Source organism: Vipera berus (genome assembly GCF_964194415.1).
Source record: "Vipera berus genome assembly, chromosome: 1".
Taxonomy (NCBI): Eukaryota; Metazoa; Chordata; class Lepidosauria; order Squamata; family Viperidae; genus Vipera; species Vipera berus.
Window position 1 is genome coordinate 268,294,592 of NC_138202.1, and position 25,389 is coordinate 268,319,980.

Sequence of the window (25,389 nt, forward strand, 5' to 3'; positions counted from 1 at the left end):
GTCTCTTAAATCTTCATTCTCCAATACTTTTGCTTCTAATATGGCATTCTTTTGAGTCAAATCTTCCACTTTTTCCTCCAAATCTTCCACACATTCAGCCACTTTATACACTGAAGACAAAATGTCTACCTTCATCACACTGAACTTCTGTTCCATCCTCTCCTCCATTCTCTCCTCCAACTTCTCCAATTTCTCCTCCATCTGTGCAAATTTATCACCCATTGATTCCAAAATTACCTGGGTATGTTTTTCAAGAGCATCTTGTAAATCCTTCGATGTCAATACATCAGGAGGATGCAATGCCTGCAATGATGATTGTTGCACCGGAGAAGTTCCAGCACTCCGAAGAGTTTTAGGGGGAGGTTTAGCCGCCATCTTTTACTTTCAATTGTGACGCACCTTCACTTTAAGTTTAAAAAGTCCATCAAGCTCGAGAGTAAAATAAAATAATCCTCTTCACCTTTTCCTCTTGTACCGCTCTGCCTGCTCTTTTTATTCCATAGTCCTTCCTTCAGGCAGGGGTGGTCGCAGACGCCTGGCTCTGCTCCAAGAAATCAGGAGCAGAGGCGCTGGCCAGCTGGGAGCGACCCAGGCTACGGGGGAGTTCGATCCTTCAGCCGCCCAAGCTACAAGCTCAGGCGGCCCCGGAGAACTCGACCCCTACCTGGGGCCTCACCCCCTCCTCTTCTCCCGAGGAGGGGGCTTCAAATTCGCCCGAACAGCTGATCGGCGCTGTTTCGGGCAAAAATCACTCAGCTGAGCCGCGGGCAGCCCGGGAGGGCTGTCTCCGGCGCCGCGCAGCCACCGGAAGCCCTTTGATTTTAAATAATGTGGATATATTCCAATCTTCCAACACAGTACATGTATTTATTTGATAGGATATATGCACCTTAATTTATACTAAAATATTAGCTTGAAATCAAATTGGAACTTGTGACCAAAATATTCAGCATCAATAATTAATTTTCTAGTCCTGTTTTCCTAACTCTTGAATGATCATATATACTGATGTTTCTAAGTTTGTGTTATTAAAGTGTGGGGGAAAATAGGAAAGGTGCCAGAACTGTTTTCAATTTTTTCAATAGTTGAAATTAAGTTTTAAATATGAATTTGGGATAGTAAAGTGTCGTATTAGGAAATGAGTTCTATTTTTTATGTCCCAAACTGCACAGCTAATAAAATTGTTGAAAAGATAGCACAGATATATACATGTCTGTAGAGAAACAAGAATTGAACATTTTACTACTTTTGATACAAATAGTGCCATAACACAGTTGGATAAACATATTGAGAAAATAACTAGTTTATCCAAAATGAAACTTTGGAGCATCACGAGTTTGAAAAGAAACAGCTGAAAACTAGGACTGGATAAATGTCCTCTGTGAAATATTTTGTGTGTGTGTGTGTGTGTGTGTGTGTGTGTGTGTGTGTGTGTGTGTGTTTAAAGAAAGCCTTGGGATACTTGTGGTTATTGTCTGAGAGGTTTCCTCAAACTTACTATTTTATTTAGTCACTGGAATGGGTTCTTAACGAATTTCAGTCTATTAAAGAAATTGCTACAAATGTTCACCAGACATTCTGATTTATGTTTTGTTATTAAAGACACCCAAGGCCAATTCAGAATAGGAAACAATAGTTCCTATGTTGAATGCATCTCTGCAAATGGGAACAGCATTACAAATAAACACCTTTCAGCCATTCTTAAATATCAAAGCATGTTTACTTTCTTTTTAATACTTGTAAACAGATCCTGAATGCCATGAGGTCAGACTACAATGTATCTACAGGGAGACAGAATGCCTTAATCCTGTAGATAAGAAATTTGTTTTATAAGCTGCCTTTGCCTTGCTCAGTATTTTCTCCTAGTATCAATTTATGGTTTGCTTCTTTCTTCATTTTCTTGACCATTTTTGATAGTGTATGTTCTCCTCACCATCAAGACCAAAACAACAGTCCAATATAGGAAGAACCTCTGAACATAAATAACACCAAAATAAATATATTGTCTGACTCCAGCAGATATATAGGAGGTGGACTAGGCTGACCAGATGCTAGACCATATGACAAATACAAAGAGTCATGGTGTAGTATAAAAAACTGGGCATTTATATGGTGCAGCTGGCTATGCATAATCTTCTCCTAATTTATGAGGCTGCAGCATCTGGTGTGTTGCTGTCATGAGATCTGAATCTTTCCTCCCAAGCAAGCATATCTTTTGTGTATCAAATTTTAAAAAGCTACCCTCCCAGTCAACTAAATGACAACGTAATTGGGAGATACTTTATTCCTAAGCTGTTGCCTGCAGTATCTTGTAAGCTGTAAGGATACGATTTCAGAAGTTGTGTTCCTAATTTGTATAGCTGTTGTTTAATGGATAGTTTGTTTACTGAATTGTTGCCATAGCCTTTCCAACTGTAAAGGAAACTAGGTTGTCTCTATTACAATGTGATAAAACAATCCAAAAAGGAAGGTTAAAGTGTATTGGATCACAACAAATCCACAATACATAGTGTGACAGTACCTGAATCGAGGCATTGACAATCATAAGGTCAAGAAGATATACAAGGAGAATCGGAGACAAGAGAATCTACTGCTAAGCTTGTAAGCCGCCCTGAGTCTTCGGAGAAGGGCGGGATATAAATGGAATTAAAATTAAAAAAATTAAAAAATCTATGAATATAACCTTATGAGTAAGTCTATAAAATGTTTCCAGTCTGCTAATTCAGCAAATTTCAGTTTGCTTTTTGCTAACAAAAGAAACGGTAAGAGTGGAGATACAGATAACTTTACAAGTAAAGCTAAAGGTAAAGGTTCCCCCGCACATGCGTGCTAGTCGTTTCCGACTCTAGGGGCTGGTGCTCATCTCCGTTTCAAAGCCGAAGAGCCAGCGCTTGTCCGAGGACGTCTCCGTGGTCATGTGGCCGGCATGACTAGACGGCAAAGGCGCACGGATCGCTGTTACCTTCCCACCGTAGTGGTCCCTATTTTTCTACTTGCATTTTTATGTGCTTTCGAACTGCTAGGTTGGCAGAAGCTGGGATGAGTAACAGGCGCTCACTCTGTTACGCGGCACTCGGGATTCGACCCGCCAAACAGCCGACCTTCTGATCGACAAGCTCAGCGTCCTAACCCACTGAGCCACCGCGCCCCGTTAACTTTACAAGTAGTGCTCACTTAATGATTGAAACTGGCAACTCAGTTGTTAAGCAATGTGGTCGTTAAGTGGGACATCCCTTGGCCCTGGTAGACTTACAACCTCATTAAGTGAAACACCTGCGGTTGTTAAACAAGACATTGTGTGATCGTGACTTACGATTTTACTGCCAGCATATCCATTGATTCTGCTTGTGTAAGTCAAGTGAGAAGTGTGGAAATGATGATCACATAATTGCAAACGCTGTGAGTCATGAACACCTGCTAGGTGTAAAGTACGGAATCTCAAACTTGTGACCACAGGGATGCTGAAATGGTTGTTTGAGGACTGGCTCTAAACATTACTTTTTCAGTATCATTGTAACCTATGAATGATTGTTACACCGGGCAGATGTTAAGCAAGGACTACCTGTATTTTCCCCCTTGCATTCTTTATTTTGATATAGTTACTGCAAGATACATGCTGTCAAGGAAAGCTATGCTGTAATAAAATGATAGTCATCTCAACGTTTAACATCTATTGGGGTCCAGATCGAAGTATTACTGATTTATATCTTGCCTTTCCTCAGAAGATCAAGGCCGTGTAGATACCAGTTACTCCTCCATTTCCCCTCCCAACAACCCTGTGGGAACACTGGGCTGACTGGAATGACTGGGCCAGTCACCTAGTGAACTTCTGTGGCTAAGGGTAGACTTGAACCTGGCTCTCTATGGTCCTAGTCCAATATCTTAACCACTACAGTCCGTTACCTCTCAAATAAATTGTAGTGTTACCAAACTAGTTAGAGTCAAGGAAGATGAAACCTTTGTTTGTAAAGTACAATGGATTAGTCTAGCTCAGGGGTAGGCAACCTCGGCTCTTTTATGACTCATGGACTTCAACTCCCAGAATTCCTGAGCCAGCAGGAATACCAGCTCAGGAATTCTGGGAGTTGAAGTCCATGAGTCATAAAAGAGCCGAGGTTGCCTACCCCTGGTCTAGCTTCACTAATCTGGTACTTTCAATACTATCGGGAGTACAAGTCCCAGATTTTTATGTTTCCTGAGGATTCTGGGAACTGCACTTTTGGAGGTACCAGGTTTTGGGGAGGTGATTATATCTCCCTGAGTTTATGGACTGTATGTAGAAACAAGAGCCTTAATGCTGGCGGGCCATTTCACGTGTCACAGCTGTAAACTACTTGTTTAACACTTTCCAATGCAGAGTGAAGATTAATAATCACCTGGCAAAATATATACTGTAAATATAGGCACTAAACAAATGGCCCAAGTATTTACCATGCCCCAATACTTGCAAGTATTTCCCATATCTGCAAAGATAACATATGTTCATACGCTTATGAGTCATATATAGTGTACAGATCTAATGCATGCGGAAACCAGTAAGCCTTTTTACATAAAGTGAAAGTCCTTGACTACAACATAGCTCCATTTACTTACTATGGTCTTCCCAAATTCTTCCATGGAAATGCCTTAGCTGAAACGTATGCTTTTCTAGTATTTCTTTAAAAGTTGGATTCTTTGGATTTTTCTCCCATCAGCAAAAAGCCAACTGCACAAACTGCCCTTACTACATATAGTAAACTACATTTGTAATATCCCCAGTCTCTTCTAATAATCAACATGGACAGAAGCCTCTTGTCAATTAATCCCTCTATCTTTAACCATCTTTATACTTTTGTCAGGAGAAAAATAATTGCTCTGAGAACAAAAGGGCAGAACAGTGCTCTCCAGATATTCCAGCACACAATCAAGGCCACTAGGAAAGAATTATAGGATTTATAGTCTAACATATTTAGAAAATACCAGCTTTTCAATAAAAGGATATCAAGTCAGCTTCATTCTGTTAGAATCTTACGAATATCTATTCAAAATGGAGTGAATGCAATAAGACTTATTTTTACCAAGTATCTATAGGAGTGTAGCTTCAATTCAGTTCGTTGACATCTACAAGTGCTCATCTCAGGTTTTATACCATCAAGCTATATGAAGTCCCACTGTGCTACAAGGGTTAAAGTGCTCACAAGCATGGCTGTGGATGCTTCTGATGGTTTCCAATAATGCTCTTTCATAGGAAAAACGGCTTTTCCAATTTTCGGAGGGTCATCAGAATTCTTCTCCAGAACTTACGTCTACCCAGTGGGGTTTGTCATACCCAGATGGTTTTATTGAGCACCTTAGGACCGTGGGTTTTTGGACATCTGCTCTGGGAAGATCCAGATTTTGAAGATCAGGACATGTGTCTTGGCCAGTGATTGATTTAGAGTAATCTGTGACATTGTCTTCATAAATCTGTTCATTTTCAGAGATTTCTACAGCCATGTCCTCTTGGACGCTCCTTGCACTTTGGATTCCTTGGGAACCATCGATATCCACTTCTTTGCTATAATTGGCATCAACGATTTTTACCTTCTCAGTGACATCTGATTTCTCTACTGGTTTTTCATCTTCACATGTTACCATTGGCTTGTAGGATGTTGATGTTATAATGTCATATTTGCATTCTGGCTTATATTCGGTATTGCTGACTTGGTTTCTTACCACAGTCACCTTCAAAAAAATGTAACAACAAGAAGTCAGCCATCCATTCCATTTTTTAGAACTGCAGAAAGGGATGAAATAGGAATTATAGCAGAGAGCTAAACTATCCCTAATCTGGCAGGTGAAACTAGGACAGAGAGATCTTGATCTGTCTAAGTTTTTCCTAGTTGAGATTGAACAAATTCTCTCTCCCTCTGTACAATTGGTCCTTGATTTAGGACCCTTCCTTTAGCTATCTAAGTTAAAACAGCGCTAAAAAATGTGACTTGTGATCAGTTCTCCTACTTATGTCCCTGCCGTCACATGACTGCAATCCAAGTGCCTGGCCATCAGCTTGCACTTACAACAGTTGCAGTGTCCTGCATTCATATGATTGCCATTTGTGACCTTCCCAAATGGCTTCTGACCTTCCCAAATGGCTTCTGATAAGTCAATGGAGAAGCCAGCAAGAGGTTGCAAATCATGGTCTCTCACTTAAAGACTGTGGGGGAAAAAAGTTGCAGAAGTCTTTATTGTGATTATAAATCAAGGATTACCTGGCACTGTTCATGCAACATAACCTTACATTGAAAGTTTACTGAATGAATACTGAGCAAAGGGGAACACAGACCAAATTAATATATGTGACTATATATTTTAAGGGGTATCTGTTATTTTGACATAATCAGCTAAGACACTGAGAGTCTTTGTGTGATTGTGGTACCATATAAATGTGATAGGCAATCAGTTAATTAATCAATGATCCTAACAGATCAGGATCATGGAGAAAAACTATGTAATTGCTATGAGTCAACAACCTGATAGTACATAATAAATTCAAACTCCAGATCACTGGAATATGTTGAAATTTTTCCTCAACTACTGAGTAGTGAATTTAGATGAAATATCTTTATAATACAGCGTGCATTCTAAAGTTAAACATTTTATTTGATGATACACTATCATTTGTGGATTCTAAAATTCATAAACTTGGTCAGGGAATGTGACCAAAACTTGGTCAGGGAATGTGACCAAAACCAAGACATTTGGTTTACAGTTTTAATGGAAACTGAAATAAAACTAAGAGGAAAGATACTGGAAGACCAACAATTAACATTCTGGACAATACTGATGTTACATTCATCCAATTAATAAAACTTTATATTACTGCTTTCCACATGAAAACAAGTAGCAATAATATACCTTTAACATCGCAACCCAGGGCCTTGGGAAAGATTTAATATGTAGATAAAAATAAAAATCCAGTCTAAACAGTTGTCTGATTGTTCAACCAACTAAAATAATAGTAATAATAATGAACAATTAGAGCACAACTTGAACACCATCGGCATTGACTATGTCGCCATCAGTCAATTGCAAAAGGCAGCTTTACTGGGAACAGCTTTCATCCTGCAATGCTATCTGTAACACCCATAAAACATCCAGATCTGCCTATCCCAGGTCCTTGGGAAGGACTCGATAGGTAGACAAAAATGCCAATCCCAGTCTGAACATCTGGCTGACTGCAACAAACCATAATATTAATTGTACTAATAATGATGATGATGCAACAGTTAAATGTATCCAGTAAGATAACAAATATAAAGATCTGCACTGAGAGCCACACTATAAGATTGATGGGAATGCATATTATTTTAGTTTTTGGATGCTTAAGGATACCATTCATTTGGTCTTCTGATAATTCCTTGTAGTAATTTCAGCATAATACATGGTGGTGTAGTGGGCTAATGCCTCCTTAAGTAACACCAGCTGCCTGCAATTAGTGCAGGTTCGAGTCCCACCAGGCTCAAGGTTGACTCAGCCTTCCATCCTTCCGAGGTAGGTAAAATGAGGACCCAGATTGTTGGGGGCAATAAGCTGACTTTGTAATAATGCCGCTTGGGGGGCCCCCGAAAGCCCTAATAAGCAGGCATATACATAGAATGTTGCTAAGCACATTGATTTGTGCTTTAGATTGTAAGCCGCCCTGAGTCTTCGGAGAAGGGCGGGATATAAATGGGATTTAAAAAGAAATCATGCTGTGCTATTATTGTCAACATTGGTTGCTTTGATTGTTCTGCATGAATACAGATAATACTAGCTGGATTTGGTTGCAACTAGTATGTAACAGAGTTCTGAAATTAGTATTGCTTAATAAATATTCCTTTGCTTCTGTTTGATTTTGTTTTATATTTGAATACAAAAACATACTGCCAAACTGTTACACCCTTTCCTGAAAAATCTCACAGCAGCACTAAGGAAGTTAATGGAAAACAACCTCCGTAATTCGCCCATTTATTATTATTTATTATTTAAGCATCCAAAAACACTGGTTATTAATGTCCACCTTAAGGACAAATAATTTGGCTAAACCAAGAACAAGGAGTTTTTAGGACTTCACTAGGATCCCTTTTTACTATGGCCTTCTGATCTTATTTACAATGTTATCATGGCTGAATAAATACTGAGATTGGCACTAGCCTTCTATGGGTTCTGCGGGTAGTGAGGTGCCCTCGATATATTTTGCTCCGCAAAGCGAAGCCTCATTGCAGCAACATAAGGCTTACTAGAGAGCACTTCTAATGACAGAAATGTTGAACTCACAAACCCACTGTAATGTTCTGGGGGAATGACCTTCGGAGAGGAAAAGCTGCAGCCTAGGCCCTAAACCAGGGGGAGGCAACCTTGGCTCTTTTATGACTCGTGGACTTCAACTCCCAGAATTCCTGAGCCAGCATGGCTCAGCATGGAAACCTCTCCCTTTCCCCTCAGCGTGGCTGGCTCAGGAATTCTGGGAGTTGAAGTCCACGAGTCATAAAAGAGCCAAGGTTGCCTCCCCCTGCCCTAGAAAATGATCTGATAAAACGGAAACTGAGTGTGAAGGAGAAGCAGTGGCAAAAGCATCTCAGAAGAGACCCTCCCTAGTTTTGGGGAGAGTAAAAGGGGAGGGATAGGTGGGGTACTTTCAGATTTGCAAGATTATGTTAAAATAACCTTGCAATAAACATAAAGCTGGTAGCTCAGACGGAATAAAAGATATTGGGGTACCTTACCAGAGATTTTGGAAGCTTAATTCTTCTCTCCTGAAGTTTTATAAAGACTACGGCGAGAATGATTACTAGAGTAACCAAGGCAATAATTCCAAAACATAACGTTAGTGTAAAACCTACAAAATTAAAAAAGACACACGTTATTATATAAAAATTAATGCTGAATGTCTATTATCACCACATGATGTACATTTTCTATACACCTCAAAAAAAAAAAGAAGATATATAGTTATCCAGCAGTTAACTGGTCCTTCTTTAATAAAGCCTAATGAACTTATGCAACTCCCTAAACACACAAATGTATGCAGCCATTGTCCAAAAAAAAAGCATAATCCACTGTATTTAAATGAATCCAATTATAAAATCATTTCATACTGAGGTAGCCAGCTAGCTTGATATTATAGGAAATTAGGGGCAGGGAACACCAACAGATTGAAATACTTCCACAATAATATTCTGTACAACTAGGGGAGCTCCAACTTTGGACTATAGTACAATTATACAGATATAAATAGTTTCCAGGGCAGAGATAATGAGAAAAAAAGCTTCATGGAAAGCAAAGATGACAGAAGCAGTTAGAAAAATAGAACAAGTACACACCACAGTAGAAATAATATTGGTAGAAATATTTCACTCAGCCTTAAACCTTGCATTAGTGCTTGGATGTTAAACTGTGTACAAATGTATAAAAATATAAATATTTTGCTAAAAAATATGCTACTTAAAAAAAGACAGCTCAGAATAGAATTGCCAAGTCCTATAAAACAGATGCAGGACTCCAACACTTCTTTTCCTTAATAGGATGGACTATCTCTTCTCTCATTTACTGATTTTAATTAGTTGGTAGGAATTAGTTGTTTCTGAATAACTTTATAAATAATTGCAGTGTCAGCTACAGATGCACTTTGGTAATAATTCCTGCTATGACTATACCAATAAATCCATACATACTGTCTCAAAATGTTAATATATCCTTCAAGAGTTTTCAATGAAACTGTGACACTAATTCCTATAATGCAGTTGTTTATAAGTTAGAATTTACTTTCCATGTGCAATTTTTCCAGCCTGAAGCTCTTGATCCAATAGTTAGAAAGATTAGACATATTTTTTTTCTAAAAAATCTAATTCCTAAATTTATGAATGGTCAGAACTACCTACATTTAGGACCCCTGAAATGGATATTCATTAGTTGCAGCTTCAACTGTCAGTATGATAAATCATATAATATGTTCATCTTTCATAAAAAGATATCACTTTATTGAGAAAACCAATAATTTGGAAAGGTATAGAATTTGCATTATTTTTCAAGAGTTAAAATTTGAATAGCCTTCCTCTTTTTTTGATTAAAAAATGGGGAAGAGAAATATGCTACAATCCAATTAGAAACTCCACCTAATTTCTCACTATTCCAAACCATACATTTTGATTCTCTATAGCTCATTCTTTTAAAAGCACAAAATCTTTTGTAAAATTTGGTAGGGAAGAAGCTCCGCTGAACAAAATGCTTAATTCAAAGTACACAAAGAGGTTCAACCTAGACATACACTATACTGTATGTTACTTTTACCATGACATTCTGCAAGCTGAAATGCAAATTTCAGTGTTTTAAAATCAGATATAGTAAATTTATCATCTCAAAATAATGGCTCTTTGCTCTCAATATTTATTATTATTTATTTATTAATTGATTTTATATACCGCCCTATTCCCGAAGGACTCAGGGCGGTTCACAGGGCAAGTTAAAACAATACAAAAAGGAAAGATAAAATAGAATTAAATTAATACTAGCCCACAGGATTAAGACAAAGTTAAAATTTAAAATTAAAATTAATATTACTAGATGGAATTTATAAACAAAGAGAAAAGAAAAATGGAGGAGGGGAGGGGAAGGAGAGGAGAGGAGAATCCAACGTATGCTTTTTTTGCTCTCTTCTGCCCCTCGGGATTTTTCAATAAATAATACTTTGCAACACACTGAGAGAAAACCCTTTCCCACAGACATGTGAAAATGAGATGCTGACAGAAATGTGTTGAGCTTTAGGACGGAATATTTTGTACAATTATCTATTTGCTGAAGATTTAAAATCTTTACCTAGGCGGGACGTGGGAGTTGGTGAGATGCATTTTTCTTCTGATTCTTCACCAACCTTTGTTAGTGCCGATGAAAAGACTTGAGCGGAAATACAGTAAGAGGTATCCAAAGGAACAGACAGAGGTAAAGTGGATGATGGTTCAAGATACCAGTCATCTGAGACAACCTCTTGTCGCTATTAAAAAATGAGATATATTGCAGTTAGAACTTCCTGTAAGAAATGTAAACATAATGAGCGGAAAGTTTTCTGGAACGTTGTTTCCAAACCTGTGAGTTTTGAATTTCCCAAGAGTCACATTCAATCTTGCAAGATTCTGCTACTATATCTTTATAATAAAAATAATATTGAACTGCAGGATTTTGGTTTCCTAGTGTGGTCCACCTTGAAGGGCTGATCAAGTGGACACTGGCAGGAGGTATCCTGCCAAAGAAGAGATTATTGGTGACATTCAGCTTCACTTGCCGTTCTCTATTCTGCTTCCACCAGTGTCAGAGACGGCAGGAGCAGCCATGCCTAAGTTCACAAGGCTTAATGACTTTTTTTGAATACAGCATCAAAGGCACAAATATTAGGAAGAAAAAATAGAGTCTTAAAATATACCTCTTCTGGGTGTCCCTTTTCCCAAATGAACAATTTGTAGGTGAAGCGCTCAATTAGGTTACCATATGGAAATAAAGGTGGTTCAATATCGACTACAATATCCTGACCATCAATGGAAAGATTGAACTTTGGAGGTCCTATTTGGCCTGAAAGAGTTGCAAAATTTCTTGTTAGTATCAAATTTTGACAACAAAACACAACATTCTAATAAGATGCTCATTTATTTAGAAATAGAATGCAATGGTATAAGTCACTTTCTGGGAACAATCATGTAGGAAACACAATCAAGGGACCACTTTTACAAAGTGATGAATATTGTCAAAACTCAAAATCCCATCTGCCTTATAAAATTTGGAGAGCGCAAGAATATTTTGGGGATGACGTGCTTCTGGTCCATTCTAGTTAATCCTGTCCTGTTGCTGTCTGTACCCCATCTTGGAGGAAAATGAAAGTAACAAAGCATTGAAAGAGCCGATATGCACCCCTTTCTCAGCAGAAGAGAACCTCTCCTAACTTGAAGGACTGTGGGGTGTTTGGGGCTCTTTGAGCTTGGTTGTTTCCTTGCAGACCTTTCATTACCACACTAGGTGGCATCATTAATAATCAACTTCTAAAAAGTGGTAAATACCTTTGATCTAAACCACAGGTCTGCAACCTGCGGCTCCGGAGCCACATGCGGCTCTTTCAGCCGTCTCCTGCGGCTCCCGGTCCTCTGCCATGTGCAGTCCCCCCCCCAAAAAAAAAGTGGGACTAAAAAAGTTCAACCAATCAATTCAAATATGCAGGATACGTGCATATCTCGCCTTGGCTCTACTCTTCAGTCAAACCCTGTTCTGCGCATGTGCGCATGTACGCACATGCACACATATTTTTTGCGGCTCCCAGCTTTTCCTTTTGTGAGGGAACTGGTTCCGAGTGGCTTTTTCACTGTTTCAGGTTGCTGACCCCTGATCTAAACTGTATATATGAATGATCACTTACCATCCCTGAGAACGTCAAATTTTTTTTCAACGTATTCAGATTGGTGTTGTCCAGAAAGAGCTTTCACTCCGACCCAGAAAGTTTCACAGTTATCAGTTTTGTTGGTAAGATCACAATAATGTTGCTTTATGTTTATGCAAGTATCAATTTCCTTGTAAACAGCAGTGCTGCCGAAAATGGGGAAGAAAAAAAAAGGGTTCAGTTTATAGTCAAACTATTTTTAAAAAGTAAAAAAAAAGAAAATTTGTGTCTATTGGTTTTGCTGATTTACTGGGCAACAAAATCGGTGACAAAAATTGAGAAAAGCATTATAAAACAAAATGCAGAGTTTGAAATGAAAATAGTCTTACCTGTAGCACTTCATCTGCACTGTAAATAAAGGTTCTAAGGATGGACTTCCATTATCCCAGTATACAGAGATATTGTTGTTATATAATTTTACAGTAACGTTTTTTGGGGAAGGAACTAAAAACAAAAAAATATATACAGATTTTAATGAAGTTTAACAAAACAGCTATAAAGATGCTATCAGTAACTATCTTCTTTTACTAGGGAAGGTTTTGAGATTTATCCTAGAAGAAACAGATGCAGGAATTAAGTATAGGAGAGAAACATGTAGGACTTTGATTAATGACCTCTGCTGGGACCTGGATGTGGGGTAAAATGTGCTTCTTCCTGGATCTTTCAGCAGTGTTTGATACCGCTGACCATAGCTGTTTAGGGCCACTGTTTTGCAATAATTCTGCTCCTTTCTGAGCATACAGTACCAATCAATATGAATGTGCGGGGGAAGAATTGTCAAGCACACATGGCTCTTCCAGTAATAAAGCTCTCTCATAAACAGATAACAGCGAGAAGCTATTTATTACTTTGGCGAGACATCATCAGTTTGCTAATAATGCTCAACTGTATGCTGCCATTTCAGGCCAGACCACACCAAGGATGTTGTAATGGTTCTGACCCAGTATCTGGAGGCTATGAGGGGCTGTGTGGGTGCAAACATGCAGAGATTGAACGGGCACGATCCTATTCCCCAAGCTGATTCTGAATCAGGATTGCGTTCCCTTTGAAGCAACACATTTTGTGAGACCGGGAGGCCCTTGCAAAACTGACTCACACTCATTTGTCAAAAAGTTAAGACTACTGCAATGTGCTTTCAATGGAATTGCCTTTGAAGATGACTTGGCAGCTGCTGAACTTGCCGCACTGTTGACTAGTAAGCTTCCATAGTCAGTTCCAGTAACTGGTTTTCAATTTTCAGCACTCTGTATGGCTTGGCCTCCATTTACTTACTTACTTAACTTCATTGTGGTCATCAACCAGCACAAGAGAATTGGTATTCGAATATTTAAAATATCCAAAGTTAAATTGACAACGCCAGGATAGTTAAGAAAAGTGCATACAGTCCTTACTTCATTTGCTTCCAAGCGGGGTGATAAGAAAACACTGTTATAAACACGTAAGTAACTAGGTTGCAAAGGGTTAGTTGTTAACTGCAGAAGTATTATACAGTTAAACTATATTTATTACTGCAGCTTCCCATCTAATTGGAAGATACATAATTCTGAATTCCAAAGTCCGTTCTTTGATTAACAGAGTTCTGAAGCATGCAGAGAAAATAGCCATCTGAAGTGGTCACCGTGCCTACTGAGTGGGAACTAGAGAAAGGAACTCTCCAAATTTCTTTGACATTAAAGAGAAACTTCCTCTTGTATTGGAATCCACAAGTTATGTTTTTACTCATGTTGTTTAATAAAGTTGCCACTCTCCTTGCTTCTTTGTTCAGCACACACTGCTTTTCAGCTAGCAAACATCTTCACTAATGGATCTAGGCCAGGGGTAGGCAACCTCGGCTCTTTTATGATTCGTGGACTTCAACTCCCAGAATTCCTAAGCCAGCCATGCTGAGAGGAAAGGGAGAGGTTTCCAAGATGAGCCATGCTGGCTCAGGAATTCTGGGAGTTGAAGTCCACGAGACATAAAAGAGCCAAGGTTGCCTCCCCCTGATCTAGGGGGGAAATGGTCCAAACTGAGCTTCTCCCACTGGAACATATTTTGAAAGTGCTACCTTGTATTCTATCTTAAGCATGCATAAGATAAATACATCAAAAACATTCTAACTCTGTGGAATAACGTTTGGGCTATCAAATAAGTTTATTTTGCACAGTTGCAAACAAGAGATCTTCTTTTTGCTCGTTGTTTTCAGGAGAGGAGAACCTGCAGCCCTTCCAGCTACTGCTGAACTACAACATTAGTTAGTGTTCCTCACTGTTAGCAATGCTAACCAAAGTTGCTAAATGTTGTCATTCAGTAAAGCACTGCAGGTTCCTCATTCTTAAGACAAAGGGAAAAAAAGGGGGGGGGGGGAAATAGCAAGACCAGATTTGTGCATTGAAAATATTACATTTCATAAGATTAAATATCAAGATGACTCCCTTTTAAAAGAGGTTTCTAGAACTGACACTAAAAAAAGGACTGGTCTGTTGATCATGCCAGCATTGAACAAGCCATTTGGTCATAGATATATGTCTAACAATGCCAAAAGTCTGTGTTTCAGCAAAGATGTTCTTGATTAAAACAATCAATTTAATTCATTTTGATGTTGCAACCTTCCTATTTTCCCTTCTGCTCCCCATTTTTCAAAATAGCATCAACATGTTTGAATTATTGGTCATGGTACGTGTTACTGGAAATTGGGGAGTGATCCTGTTACTTTTCGGAAGAGCCTACTTGCCTTGTTAGTTAATACTGGTTATTACAACGACTACTAAAATAAAGAACTGCTAAAATATATAGAAATGTGTATGTATTTCATTAAAATTCCAATCCGATAGTGAGTGCTTCCAAGTCTGTCTCTTCTACTACCAAGTAGCCTAGAGTAAATAAACCAGAAAAAAACCATGGCAAGAAAGAGATTAAACTCATGTGGTATATTCTACACCGGACTACGTTAACTAATTGGCATGGAGAAACTCATTTTATATCCTAGCTTGCAATCAATCCGCAATGAACAAGAGGTATTTCACTCGTACAGTCTAGGCCACAATTGTAGGCCTCCTAGATGCAGAAGATCAATGCAGAAGATCAATGCCGTTGGAGAAGGGGGGGGGGAAACCCTGCCTCTTAAAAAATGGTGGTTGTTCTGAAGGCAGGCTTCAGTAAATTATGCTCACTGTGGTGAGGCCTTGAGATTGTGGAGGTCAGCAATTTCTACTCTACATTTCTGCAGCTCTCTTCAACTTCTTCAAAAGTTCAAACTGGGGTTTCGTTTGGCTGCTCTGCTGCTGAGATATTGAAAGATACTAGCAAACACCCAACTATCTTGCTTTGAAGCAGAGGAAGCAAAGAGAGGAGAGCTGAGCAATGTTTGCTGAACACGTTTGCTCTGGGAAATAAGACCCAGGCATTGTTGACATGCTTTAGAGAGCCTGCTGGTCTAGAATAAACCTACCTTCTTTGGGCAAACACCATTATATCTGGGGCCCAAATGACCTGTGCTAGTTAGTTAACTGGTAAGTCACCCATCACTAGCCCTCCCCTTTTAAATTCTTCCTCCAATTTGCTCTAGCTGAGGGAATCAAGTACTTGTAGTCCTCAACTTACAACCATTCATTTAGTGACTGTTCAACGTTACAACGGCACTGAAAAAAGTGACTTATGACCTTTTTCACACTTATGACTGTTGCAGCATCCCCGTGGTCACATAATCAAAATCCAGACGCTTGGCAACTGGCACGTATTTATGACGGTTGCAGTGTCCCACGGTTACGTGATCCCCTTTTACAACCTTCTGACAAAGTCAATGGGGAAGCCAGATTCACTTAACAACGGTGTTACTAACTTAACCACTGCAGTGATTCACTTAGCAACTGTGGCAAGAAAAGTCATAAAATGGGGCAAAACCCACGTAACAACTGTCTTGCTTCACAACAGAAATTTTGCGTTCAAATGTAGTCGTACATAAAGGATTACCTGTATGTCATTCAAGGGAAGACAAACTGTCCAGAGCATAAAAATATGCAGTATTTTATAAAATGTATACAAGCAATCCAATCAATATGTCTATAAATGGAATTCCCTTACACCATTTCTTTTTATGAAGAGAGGTATCCTACTGCAATGCACATAATTGTCTTTAGACAAAAATGCACCTCAGCATTAACACAATGTCTGTGGAGATTCTCAGTCATCCAGGTCATAGTTGTCCCAAAGATGCTTTTTCACGAAGCAACTGGAGTTTCTTGTTTTTCTTTGAAGGTATTTTGCTTCTCATTCAAGAAGCTTCTTCAGCTCTGACTGGATGGTGGGAAATGGAAGGATTTATACTCCTTGCAGACAGCTGGTCATTTGCATTCTTTTAGAGAGTTGTTGATGCCATCTGGAAGTTTATCTGTGTCGTCAGGGTCACCTTCAGCCAACACAACATACATGCACACTTCAAACCCAAGAATACACTAAGGCAGAAGCTTGTCCATCCCAAGGGTAAAACACCCAGATGCAAAAGGAGCAGTGTAGTATATTCACTAAAATGCAGTGAGCCATGTGCAGATCTGTACATTGGGGAAACAACACAACCACTTCATAAACATATAGCACAACATAGGAGAACGAACCTATCAGGACAAGATTCAGCAGTCGATCTGCATTTAAAAGACAAAGGCCACTCTTTCGAAGACAGCAAAGTCCATATTTCGGACAGAGAGGACTGCTGGTTTGAAACAGAAGTCAAAGAGGCCTATGTCAAAATTGAACAGTCCTCTTTCAGCAGAGGGGGAGGGATATGACATCATCTATAGTCTACAATAGGGGTCCCCAACCCCTGGTCCGTGGACCGGTACCGGGCCGTGGCATGCCTGAAACCGGTCCACGCAAACAAGTAAAGCCCCATCCATGGGATGCAGGCAGTACATGAAACCATGCCCCCTCCGGTCTGTGGAAAAGCCTCTCTCTACAGAACCGGTCCCTGGTGCTCAAAAGGTTGGGGACCTCTGGTCTACAACACAGTTCTCTCAACACAGTTCTGTCACAGTTCCAAGAAGGCTCCACACCCATCTGTACTACTCAAGTGTCTCTGACGACACAGATAAAACTTCCAGATGGCATCAATTATGCTCTAAAAGAATGCAAATGACCAGCTGTCGCAAGGAGTATAAATCCTTCCATTCCTCTCCAGACAGAGCTGAAGAAGCTTCTTGGATGAGAAGCAAAATGTCTTCAAAGAAAACCAAGAAACCCCAGTTGCCTCGTGAAAAAAACATCTTTGGTACAACACAAAATCATCTTGCCTCCATTTACAGAGTGTCATCAGATACACAGCAGTATAAGCGAGGCTATCCCCAACTTTCTGTGTTTGTATGCACTGACAACACTTATGCTGGGACTTTTGTAACTAAGGTCTTAACCACTTAAGCATGATTCTCATTCCTGTGGCTGCACTTGGCACGGCATGCTCTTTAAAAGGAAAGCAGGAATGACTGAAAACTTACTTAACTTCAGAAATACCTTTTATAACAGCAAGGAGCTGCTTGCCGATAAATAATAAAAACCACCCTGCACAATAAAATGATTTTATCTGTTCTCTACTTTCTTATTTGAAGAAGGAAAAAACCCTCACTAACACTGCTGTACTATGATGAAGGAGAAAAGCTAAATCCCACCTTACCCATGAAAGCCAGTTGGGTGACTTTGAACTAGACCAGGGGTAGGCAACCTTGGCTCTTTTATGACTCGTGGACTTCAACTCCAACTGGGAGTTGAAATCCACGAGTCATAAAAGAGCCAAGGTTGCCTACCCCTGAGCTAGACTCTCTCAGCCCAGCCCACCTCACAGAGTGGTTGTTCGGAAAGTAGGAGGAGGAAGGTGTGTTGTGTAAGTTCGCCACCTTGAATTATTTGTAAAAATACTAAAGGTGGGATACAGATGCTTCACTCAGGAATAGCTTACAAAAGGAGTATCTTTCAGATGTTTTTAAAAAGAACTAATGCACAATTAAAAGTTTTCAACAAGTTGAAAAAAGATTAAAAGTTTTTTTCCTATGCAACTTATCTGGTGAAAAAAAATCTAAAACTTCAAAAGGCATTTCTCGCAGCTTCCCCAGCCTAGTGCTTTGTCTTGAACTGGTTTTCAACTCCCATAGATCCCAGCCATCAGGGTATTACATTGGAAAAGTGGCTCTATTTCATTGATAAGTCCCTTTTTAGTGACAAGTCTATTTTGCACGTTAAGGGCTTCTCATGATAAGCAGAATTTGCCTCCCCACCAGTTGCCATTGCCAAACAACAACAACAAAAACATGACAATTACAGAAAGTACTTTCCATTACAGTTCCACTTTGAAACAATAAGCATCATTTTTTTTCTTAAAGAACAATTTTATATAGGTTTATTATAATATCAGGCCAGCTTCATCTTTACTTAACATTAAATAAAAGCACCTTGAAAAGGTAGCAGTATGGGGCAGGACAGAAATGTAGGCAGATGCCACGAGTGTGAATATACAAGGATTCCTTTGTCTACTCCTGATTAATCAAGTTTTATTTGTGCTCAAAGGTGAACCTAGTAAAAAGATGTCATAAAGCTGAGCACAACTCATGGTGACTTCTGGACATGTCCATGTTGTTTTTGTGACAACACTGAGGAAATGATTTGCTCATGTTTTCTTCTAAGATTTTTTAAAATTTTCCTGTGTAATCTACAGCCTTGGGATATTCTATACATAGTCTTCCATTTAAGTATTAACCACAACAAAAGTTTCTTAGCTTTTTAGAAACCAGTCAAGATCAATCATGACAAACATGTTAAGTGAGTTTCAGTGAACTGTGATTCATCTTCACTCTAGTACAAATCTGGGAAATGACAAGACAAGGTTGATGTGAGCCTAACACCAGGATATGTTCAGATAAATCAACCTGGCATGAATAAAACAATGCTCCACTAGTTTATTCACTATCTCCTAGATGTGTTAACAGCCACTATGTGTGTTAGGAAAATCTGGTTTATTTAAAGCACCTGTTTGAGGCGGGTTGCATGTGGACATTATACTAATGAAGTCATAGTTATGATTTTTATAATATTGTACATATAGTTGATTGTACTCTGTGTTTGTAAGCCTCTCAGTTTTGGCTTTTTGATTAATATTCGTATATAAATAACGAACAGGAGTAAAAAAAAAGAAAATGGAATTAACCCCTGCGTTTGATCATGTTTTAGGAGTTAAAAATAAATCAAGAGGGAAATCAATGCTCGTCCCTTACAGCAGGAAGAAATAAAGGAAAGTCAACAAAAGCTAAAGCAAATTGCCAGGGAAAACCGGAAGAACTCTTTGCCAAGAAGGGGGGGAAGAGACCTCACCCCTCGAAATTGTGAGCAAGCGGGTGCAGCCTCTTTTCGTTGATGTTAATTCTTAACGCCTTGATTAGATTCGAGAATCTAAAATAAAAAGACGAAAATTCACCCTCTTTCTCCCCTTGAGACATTTGATACGTTTGATAGGAGACAGAGGAGGAGAGGACCTGGAGCTTATGGAGCGAAGGAACTGGATGAGGCTGTCGGCAGGCCCAGAGGAAGAGAGAGAGGCTTTTGGAGGAGTTGGTGGCAGCGGCAGCGGCGTGCTCCAGGGGTGAAAAGAAGCAAGGCCTCTTTAAGGAAAAGGTGGAAGAGTCAGGATCAGAAAAAGGAAAGAAGACGAGGTTGTCAGAATACAAGCGAATTTGAGGGCTAATCCACATGGAGCCCCATTTCCATCTGTCCTGTTTGCCATCGTTCACTCCCTAGAGCAGAGGTCTTCAAACTCGGCCCTTTTATGACTCGTGGACTTCAGCTCCCAGAATTCCTCAGCCAGCATGCCTGGCTGAGGAATTCTGGGAGTTGAAGTCCACGAGTCATAAAAGGGCCGAGTTTGAAGACCCCTGCCCTAGAGACTAAAATGGACAATGTGAAATTTGAGCGGGCCCCGAACAAGGAGTAGATATATCGGAGGTGGTGACCCTTGGAGAGCTGTATGCAAGGAAATTTCATTTTGATGTATGCCGATTGGTGTACATTCAAAGTGACAATAAAGTTATCATCATACGCGGAGGTGGGAGCAGACAGAAAAAAGAGCGCATGACGGGAAGAAACAGGAAAAGGGTTCAAAACAAGAATCTAGGCACGGACCGGACAAACCCGATTTAATGTAGGCTTCTTCTGGCAGGCAGGGTCTTTCTTCTCTCCCCCCCCAAATCCCTCCCTCCCTCCCGAAAGCCACCATCCTAGGCCAGGGGTCTTCAAACTTGGCCCTTTTATGACTTGTGGACTTCAACTCCCAGAATTCCTCAGCCAGCTTCGCTGGCTGAGGAATTCTGGGAGTTGAAGTCCACAAGTCATAAAAGGGCCAAGTTTGAAGACCCCTGGCCTAGGCCATATTTGGCTGACACTCCCCCTCCCCCCCTCTTGTAAGACATGAAGCGCAGGCGCCATCCCTGCCCGCTTTCACCTCCTCGTAACTCTTGGTCTCCGGCTTACCTTCCGTCTGCGGTTCCCGGGCGTTCAAGCCGCTGCAGAGGCTCCAGCCTAAGAGCGCCAGGACGAGCCAGGGCCCGGCGACCCTCATTTTCTGGACGCCTGGCTCGGGGCGCGCCCCGATTTCGTCTAGGGCTTGAAGAGCGAGAAGAGGGCGCTAGCAGGGGGAGGCAAGGGAAGGGGGGAACGGGACGGACGGACGGACGGCGGCAGCTTCCGCGGCCTGGAAGTCGCTTCCCCCTAGACAAGCTCCACCTAGCCGGTGCCTTTCCAAGAAGGGGTGGGACAATTGCTGGACTTTTTTTTTTTGCAGGAGAATCCCCGCTAATTGGTACTGGCTACGGGAAAAGGGAGGGCGGAGGAAAGTTGACTGGTATTTATTGGTTGGGTAACAAAGGAGTTATGAATCAGGGTTTCTGTTTATTTAGGGTTCCCTGCCGTAAAGCTTTGTAAGTTGCGCCTAGGTGTGGCCTGCTCTGAGTTTTCTTATTTAGCTATGTTTCAAGGGCACAATTTTCTTTGGAGGAAAGCCTTTCTCCGCACCAAGCCTGGGGGGGGGGTCGTCTCTCCTCTCCCCCATCCCCCTTTTCGTTTCCATGTCTGGCTTGCAAAAAATCCGGACGGCCGCTGTTGGGGCAGCAAAGGGAAACCTAAAACTCGAAGTCCTCCGGAGTTTTGCAGTTCCTTATTCTTTGCGCAGGAGAGAAGTAGAAGTCCGGAGGCCAAACTGGGCAAACGAAAAATAGAAATCAACGGCAAGCCACCATTTCTCCTACTGTCAAGAACACTGAAGGGATGGGCCTGTGGTGTCACCCGGAACCAAACGGATTTAAAGGAGACCCGGTTTTTATCAGTTCAGACTGAACGAGATGGTGATTTTTTTGCACGCTTGAAAGGATTCATCACCCACCTCCCCAAACACAGGAAAAATAAACGTGCCTCACTGAAAGGCCTCCCTTCTTCTGCCACGCTGCATTTATTTCTTCAGTAAGTAAATCTAGGAGTCCCACCGTACTCTGAAATGTTACTTTGCAATACTGTAAAGTTCAGTTTGCTTCCTGAGAAGGCTGCTCAAGATTGCATCAAAAGGGTTTGCTGAAGGTCTGTTTTCATACAGTATTGCAGAATGTGCCTCCCGGCAGTGTGTTGTGCATTTCCTCAGAATATGATAAGACAAATTACTGTTTAAGGTGTGGTGCTTGAATTGCAGTGCTTGAACGCAACAAATCACTTTGCCTTATCTTGAAAACAAACATTCTGCTGGACAGAAACTGCTACAGGTCGTCCTATAGATTGGAACTATGAAATCAATAAATGGACATAATTAATCCTAAGAGAAGGCCAGACCATTCTGCTAATTCAGATAATCCTAGATTTAGAATAGAACAACAGAGTTGGAAGGGATCCTGTATGTAATCTAGTCCAACCTCCTGCCCAAGCAGGAGACCCTACACCATTTCTGACATATGGCAGTCAGGTCTCTTCTTGAAAGCTTCCAGTGATGAAGCTCCCACAACATCTGAAGGCAAACTCTTCCAAACTCTCAGAAAATTTCTCCTTATTTCTAGATTGAATCTCTCCTTGATCAGTTTCCAACCAGATGCTTTAAAAAATAGGCTGATCCCCTCATCTCTGTGACAGCGCCTCAGATATTGGAACACTGCTATCGTGTCTCCCCTGGTCCTTCTCTTCACTAGACTAGCCATGCCTAGTTCCTGTAACCATCCTTCATATGTTTTAGTCCAGGGGTGTCAAACTGCCAGCCCTTGGGTCAGACATGTCATCCAGAAGCCACGCCTACCCCATTGCTGGCAATGGCAAAAAAGATTCCGATATGTTGCACGATGTCACATGACATTGCGAGTTTGACATGTCTGTTCTAATCTCCAGTCCCCTAATCATCTTTGTTGCTCTTCTCTGCACTTTTTCTAAAGCCTCAACATCTTTTTTTATAGTGTGGCCAAAACTGGTTGCAGTATTCTAGGAGTGGTCTTACTAAGGCTTTATAGAGTGGTATTGGTACCTCATGTGATCTTGATTGAATCCCTCTTAATACAATTTAGGATTCCATTGGCTTTTCCGGCTGCTGCCTCACACTGTTGGCTCATATTTAATTGATTGTCCACTAAGACTCCAAGATCCCTCTCACAGTTACTGCTATTAAGCCTGGTTTCACCCAATCTATATGTGTACTTTTCGTTTTCCTTGCCTACATTTACAACCATTCATTCAGTGGCTGTCCAAAGTTACAAGACTCACAGTATCCCCACGGTTATGTGATCAGAATTCAGGTGCTTGGCAACTGTCATGTATTTAGGATGATTGCAGCACTGGGGTATATGTGTGTCACGTGATCACCATTTGCAACCTTCCCAGCCAGCTTCCAACAAGCAAAGTCAATGGGGGAAGCTGTATTCACTTAACAACCCCATGATTCACTCAACAACTGCAGTGTTTTGCTTAATAATTGTGGCAAAGTTCTCCAGAATGTATAAAAGTATTTCAAATGAATGTTGGAAATGTAAGTGTAAAGAAGGGATCTTTTATCCTTTATGGTGGACATGTGTTAAAGCAAAGAAATATTGGAGTAGGATTCATATTCTAATACAGAAAACTCTTAAAGTGAATATAAAGATAAAACTAAAAACTTTTCTTTGGTGTTTAATGGAAAAAGGCTTGGATTTTTTTTTGAACTTTGATGTTATATATGTTGACGGCAAGAAGACTACTTTACACACAGAAATGGAAGGACATTTCGATCCCCACCATGGACAAATGGCTGCAAAAGTTGATGGCATTGACTTATTACATTGACTTATTAAAGGAAAAAATATATAAGTACTTTTGTTTCTACTTGGAAACTGCTTCTGGATTTGTGCTTGAAGTGGGGAAAAATGAAACTTTGATTTTGGGTTTTTCTGACTAAAGAGATTTGTTGCTATAGAAATGGCTAGTTTATACTATTATATAAAAGTAAAAAGTTGAGGTTTGATGTTATGTTTTATTCTGCACTAGAGGGAATCGGAACTCAATGCCTTTTTTTTCTTTTCTCCCTTCTTTTCTACACTTCTCCTTTCCCCTTTCCCTCCCCTTTTTTCCCTACTATTTGCTTTTGTATTTTTGTATTTTATATTATAAACTAAGAAAAATTGTAAACACCGGAAAAAAGGTAAAGAAGGGATCCACATATGACTTTCATAAAGCTAAAACGTTGAAGCATCCCTCCTAAGCTTCTATCTCTTTCAGCAATGCTTAAACCAGGGGTCTTCAAACTTGGCCCTTTTATGACGTGTGGACTTCAACTCCCAGAATTCCTGAGCCAGGCACACTGGCTGAGGAATTCTGGGAGTTGAAGTCCACATGTCATAAAAGGGCCAAGTTTGAAGACCCCTGGCTTAAACAATACTGGCTGGGCATTTTAAAAGTTGGAATCAGTGTTGGGAAATGCTGAGCTAAAGTGTCAGTGGAAGCTATGAAAAAAATACAGTGAGCATCTCTGAAATAGGTCCCTTGAACTTTATTATTCAAAGTCCATACAAATCAAAGGGGCATGGCTTGGTAACTAAATCAGACTGGATCTCATAAGCACTTCAAGAAAGAACATTCAGAGATAGTTTCAGCACCATAAAAAGGGTATTTTTCTCATCAATGTCTATAAAGTATCTGGTGGTAGATCCTAGATATGGATGACTTAACAAGGCAGATCTAAAGGGAAGATCTAATCCTGCAGATATCCAGAATCTGAAAAATGTGTTTGAGCCCAAATGAATCACACTAAAATTTTATTTATTTATTATTAAGCAAATTTGTGTGGCTGCCCATCTCACAAAAAGTGACTCTGGGGGACATACAAAAATGTGATAAAACAACCTATGTAAAACAATCAGTATAAAAATATAAAAAGATAAATATTATAAAAACAAAATATACTAAGCTTAGGCAAAAAAAGAATAAGGAGAACCAGGTCAGCAAAGGAATCACCTAAGCATGTCTCCTGATCCCAGGAAGACCTAGGCCTAGTGACGTAACTGAGTCTTTAAGGACTGCTGGAATTTCAACAGGAGTGGGGACAATCTAATTTTGTGAGGAAGAATGTGACTCTTTTTCCAATAAGTTTATTTGGTTCTCAAATTATTACTATATTTGACAGTTTAACAATCAATGCAAGGAAAACTATTGAAGAAGGATGTTTAGTTACCATAGTTATACCACATTAAATAAAAAGAATAAATCTGGCTGAATTATTTTTTTTAAAAAAAAATCTTACGGTATATAGTACTTTGATTCAAAGTAATTGGTCAACTGGCCCCATACCAACCTCATATGTTAGCTGAAATGATAGATTCTATGCATATTACTTGAGAAGAAGTCCGATTAAGGTCAGTAAGGATGGGCAGGGGGCAGTAAGGAGCAAAATGGGTGCCCTTATACATCCCCTAACAGAGTCACATTTGGTGAAATGGGTGGCACGTAAATATGGTAACTAAATAAAT

At 40.0% G+C, this 25,389-nt stretch overlaps 1 protein-coding gene across 1 annotated transcript; it reads right to left on the bottom strand.

The window, feature by feature from the left end:
- Positions 1 to 4,997: 4,997 nt before the first annotated feature.
- Positions 4,998 to 21,126, bottom strand: IFNGR1 (interferon gamma receptor 1). The gene is made up of 7 exons (XM_081334488.1): positions 20,900 to 21,126; positions 12,748 to 12,862; positions 12,398 to 12,564; positions 11,417 to 11,562; positions 10,816 to 10,990; positions 8,727 to 8,839; positions 4,998 to 5,703 (listed from the first exon to the last, which is right to left on the bottom strand). The coding sequence occupies exons 1-7, from the start codon at positions 20,985 to 20,987 to the stop codon at positions 5,260 to 5,262; spliced, it is 1,248 nt and encodes a 415-aa protein (XP_081190614.1). The 5' UTR covers positions 20,988 to 21,126; the 3' UTR covers positions 4,998 to 5,259.
- Between the last annotated feature and the right edge of the window lie 4,263 nt (positions 21,127 to 25,389).

Excerpts from the sequence above, each read along its gene's own strand:
- IFNGR1 (XM_081334488.1), bottom strand. The coding sequence starts at position 20,987 with ATGAGGGTCGCCGGGCCCTGGCTCGTCCTGGCGCTCTTAGGCTGGAGC. Across the intron at positions 11,563-12,397 it reads ATTTGACGTTCTCAGGGATG|GCCAAATAGGACCTCCAAAG; the intron begins GTAAGTGATCAT and ends CAACTCTTTCAG. Across the intron at positions 8,840-10,815 it reads AACTCCCACGTCCCGCCTAG|GTTTTACACTAACGTTATGT; the intron begins GTAAAGATTTTA and ends TTAATTTTGTAG.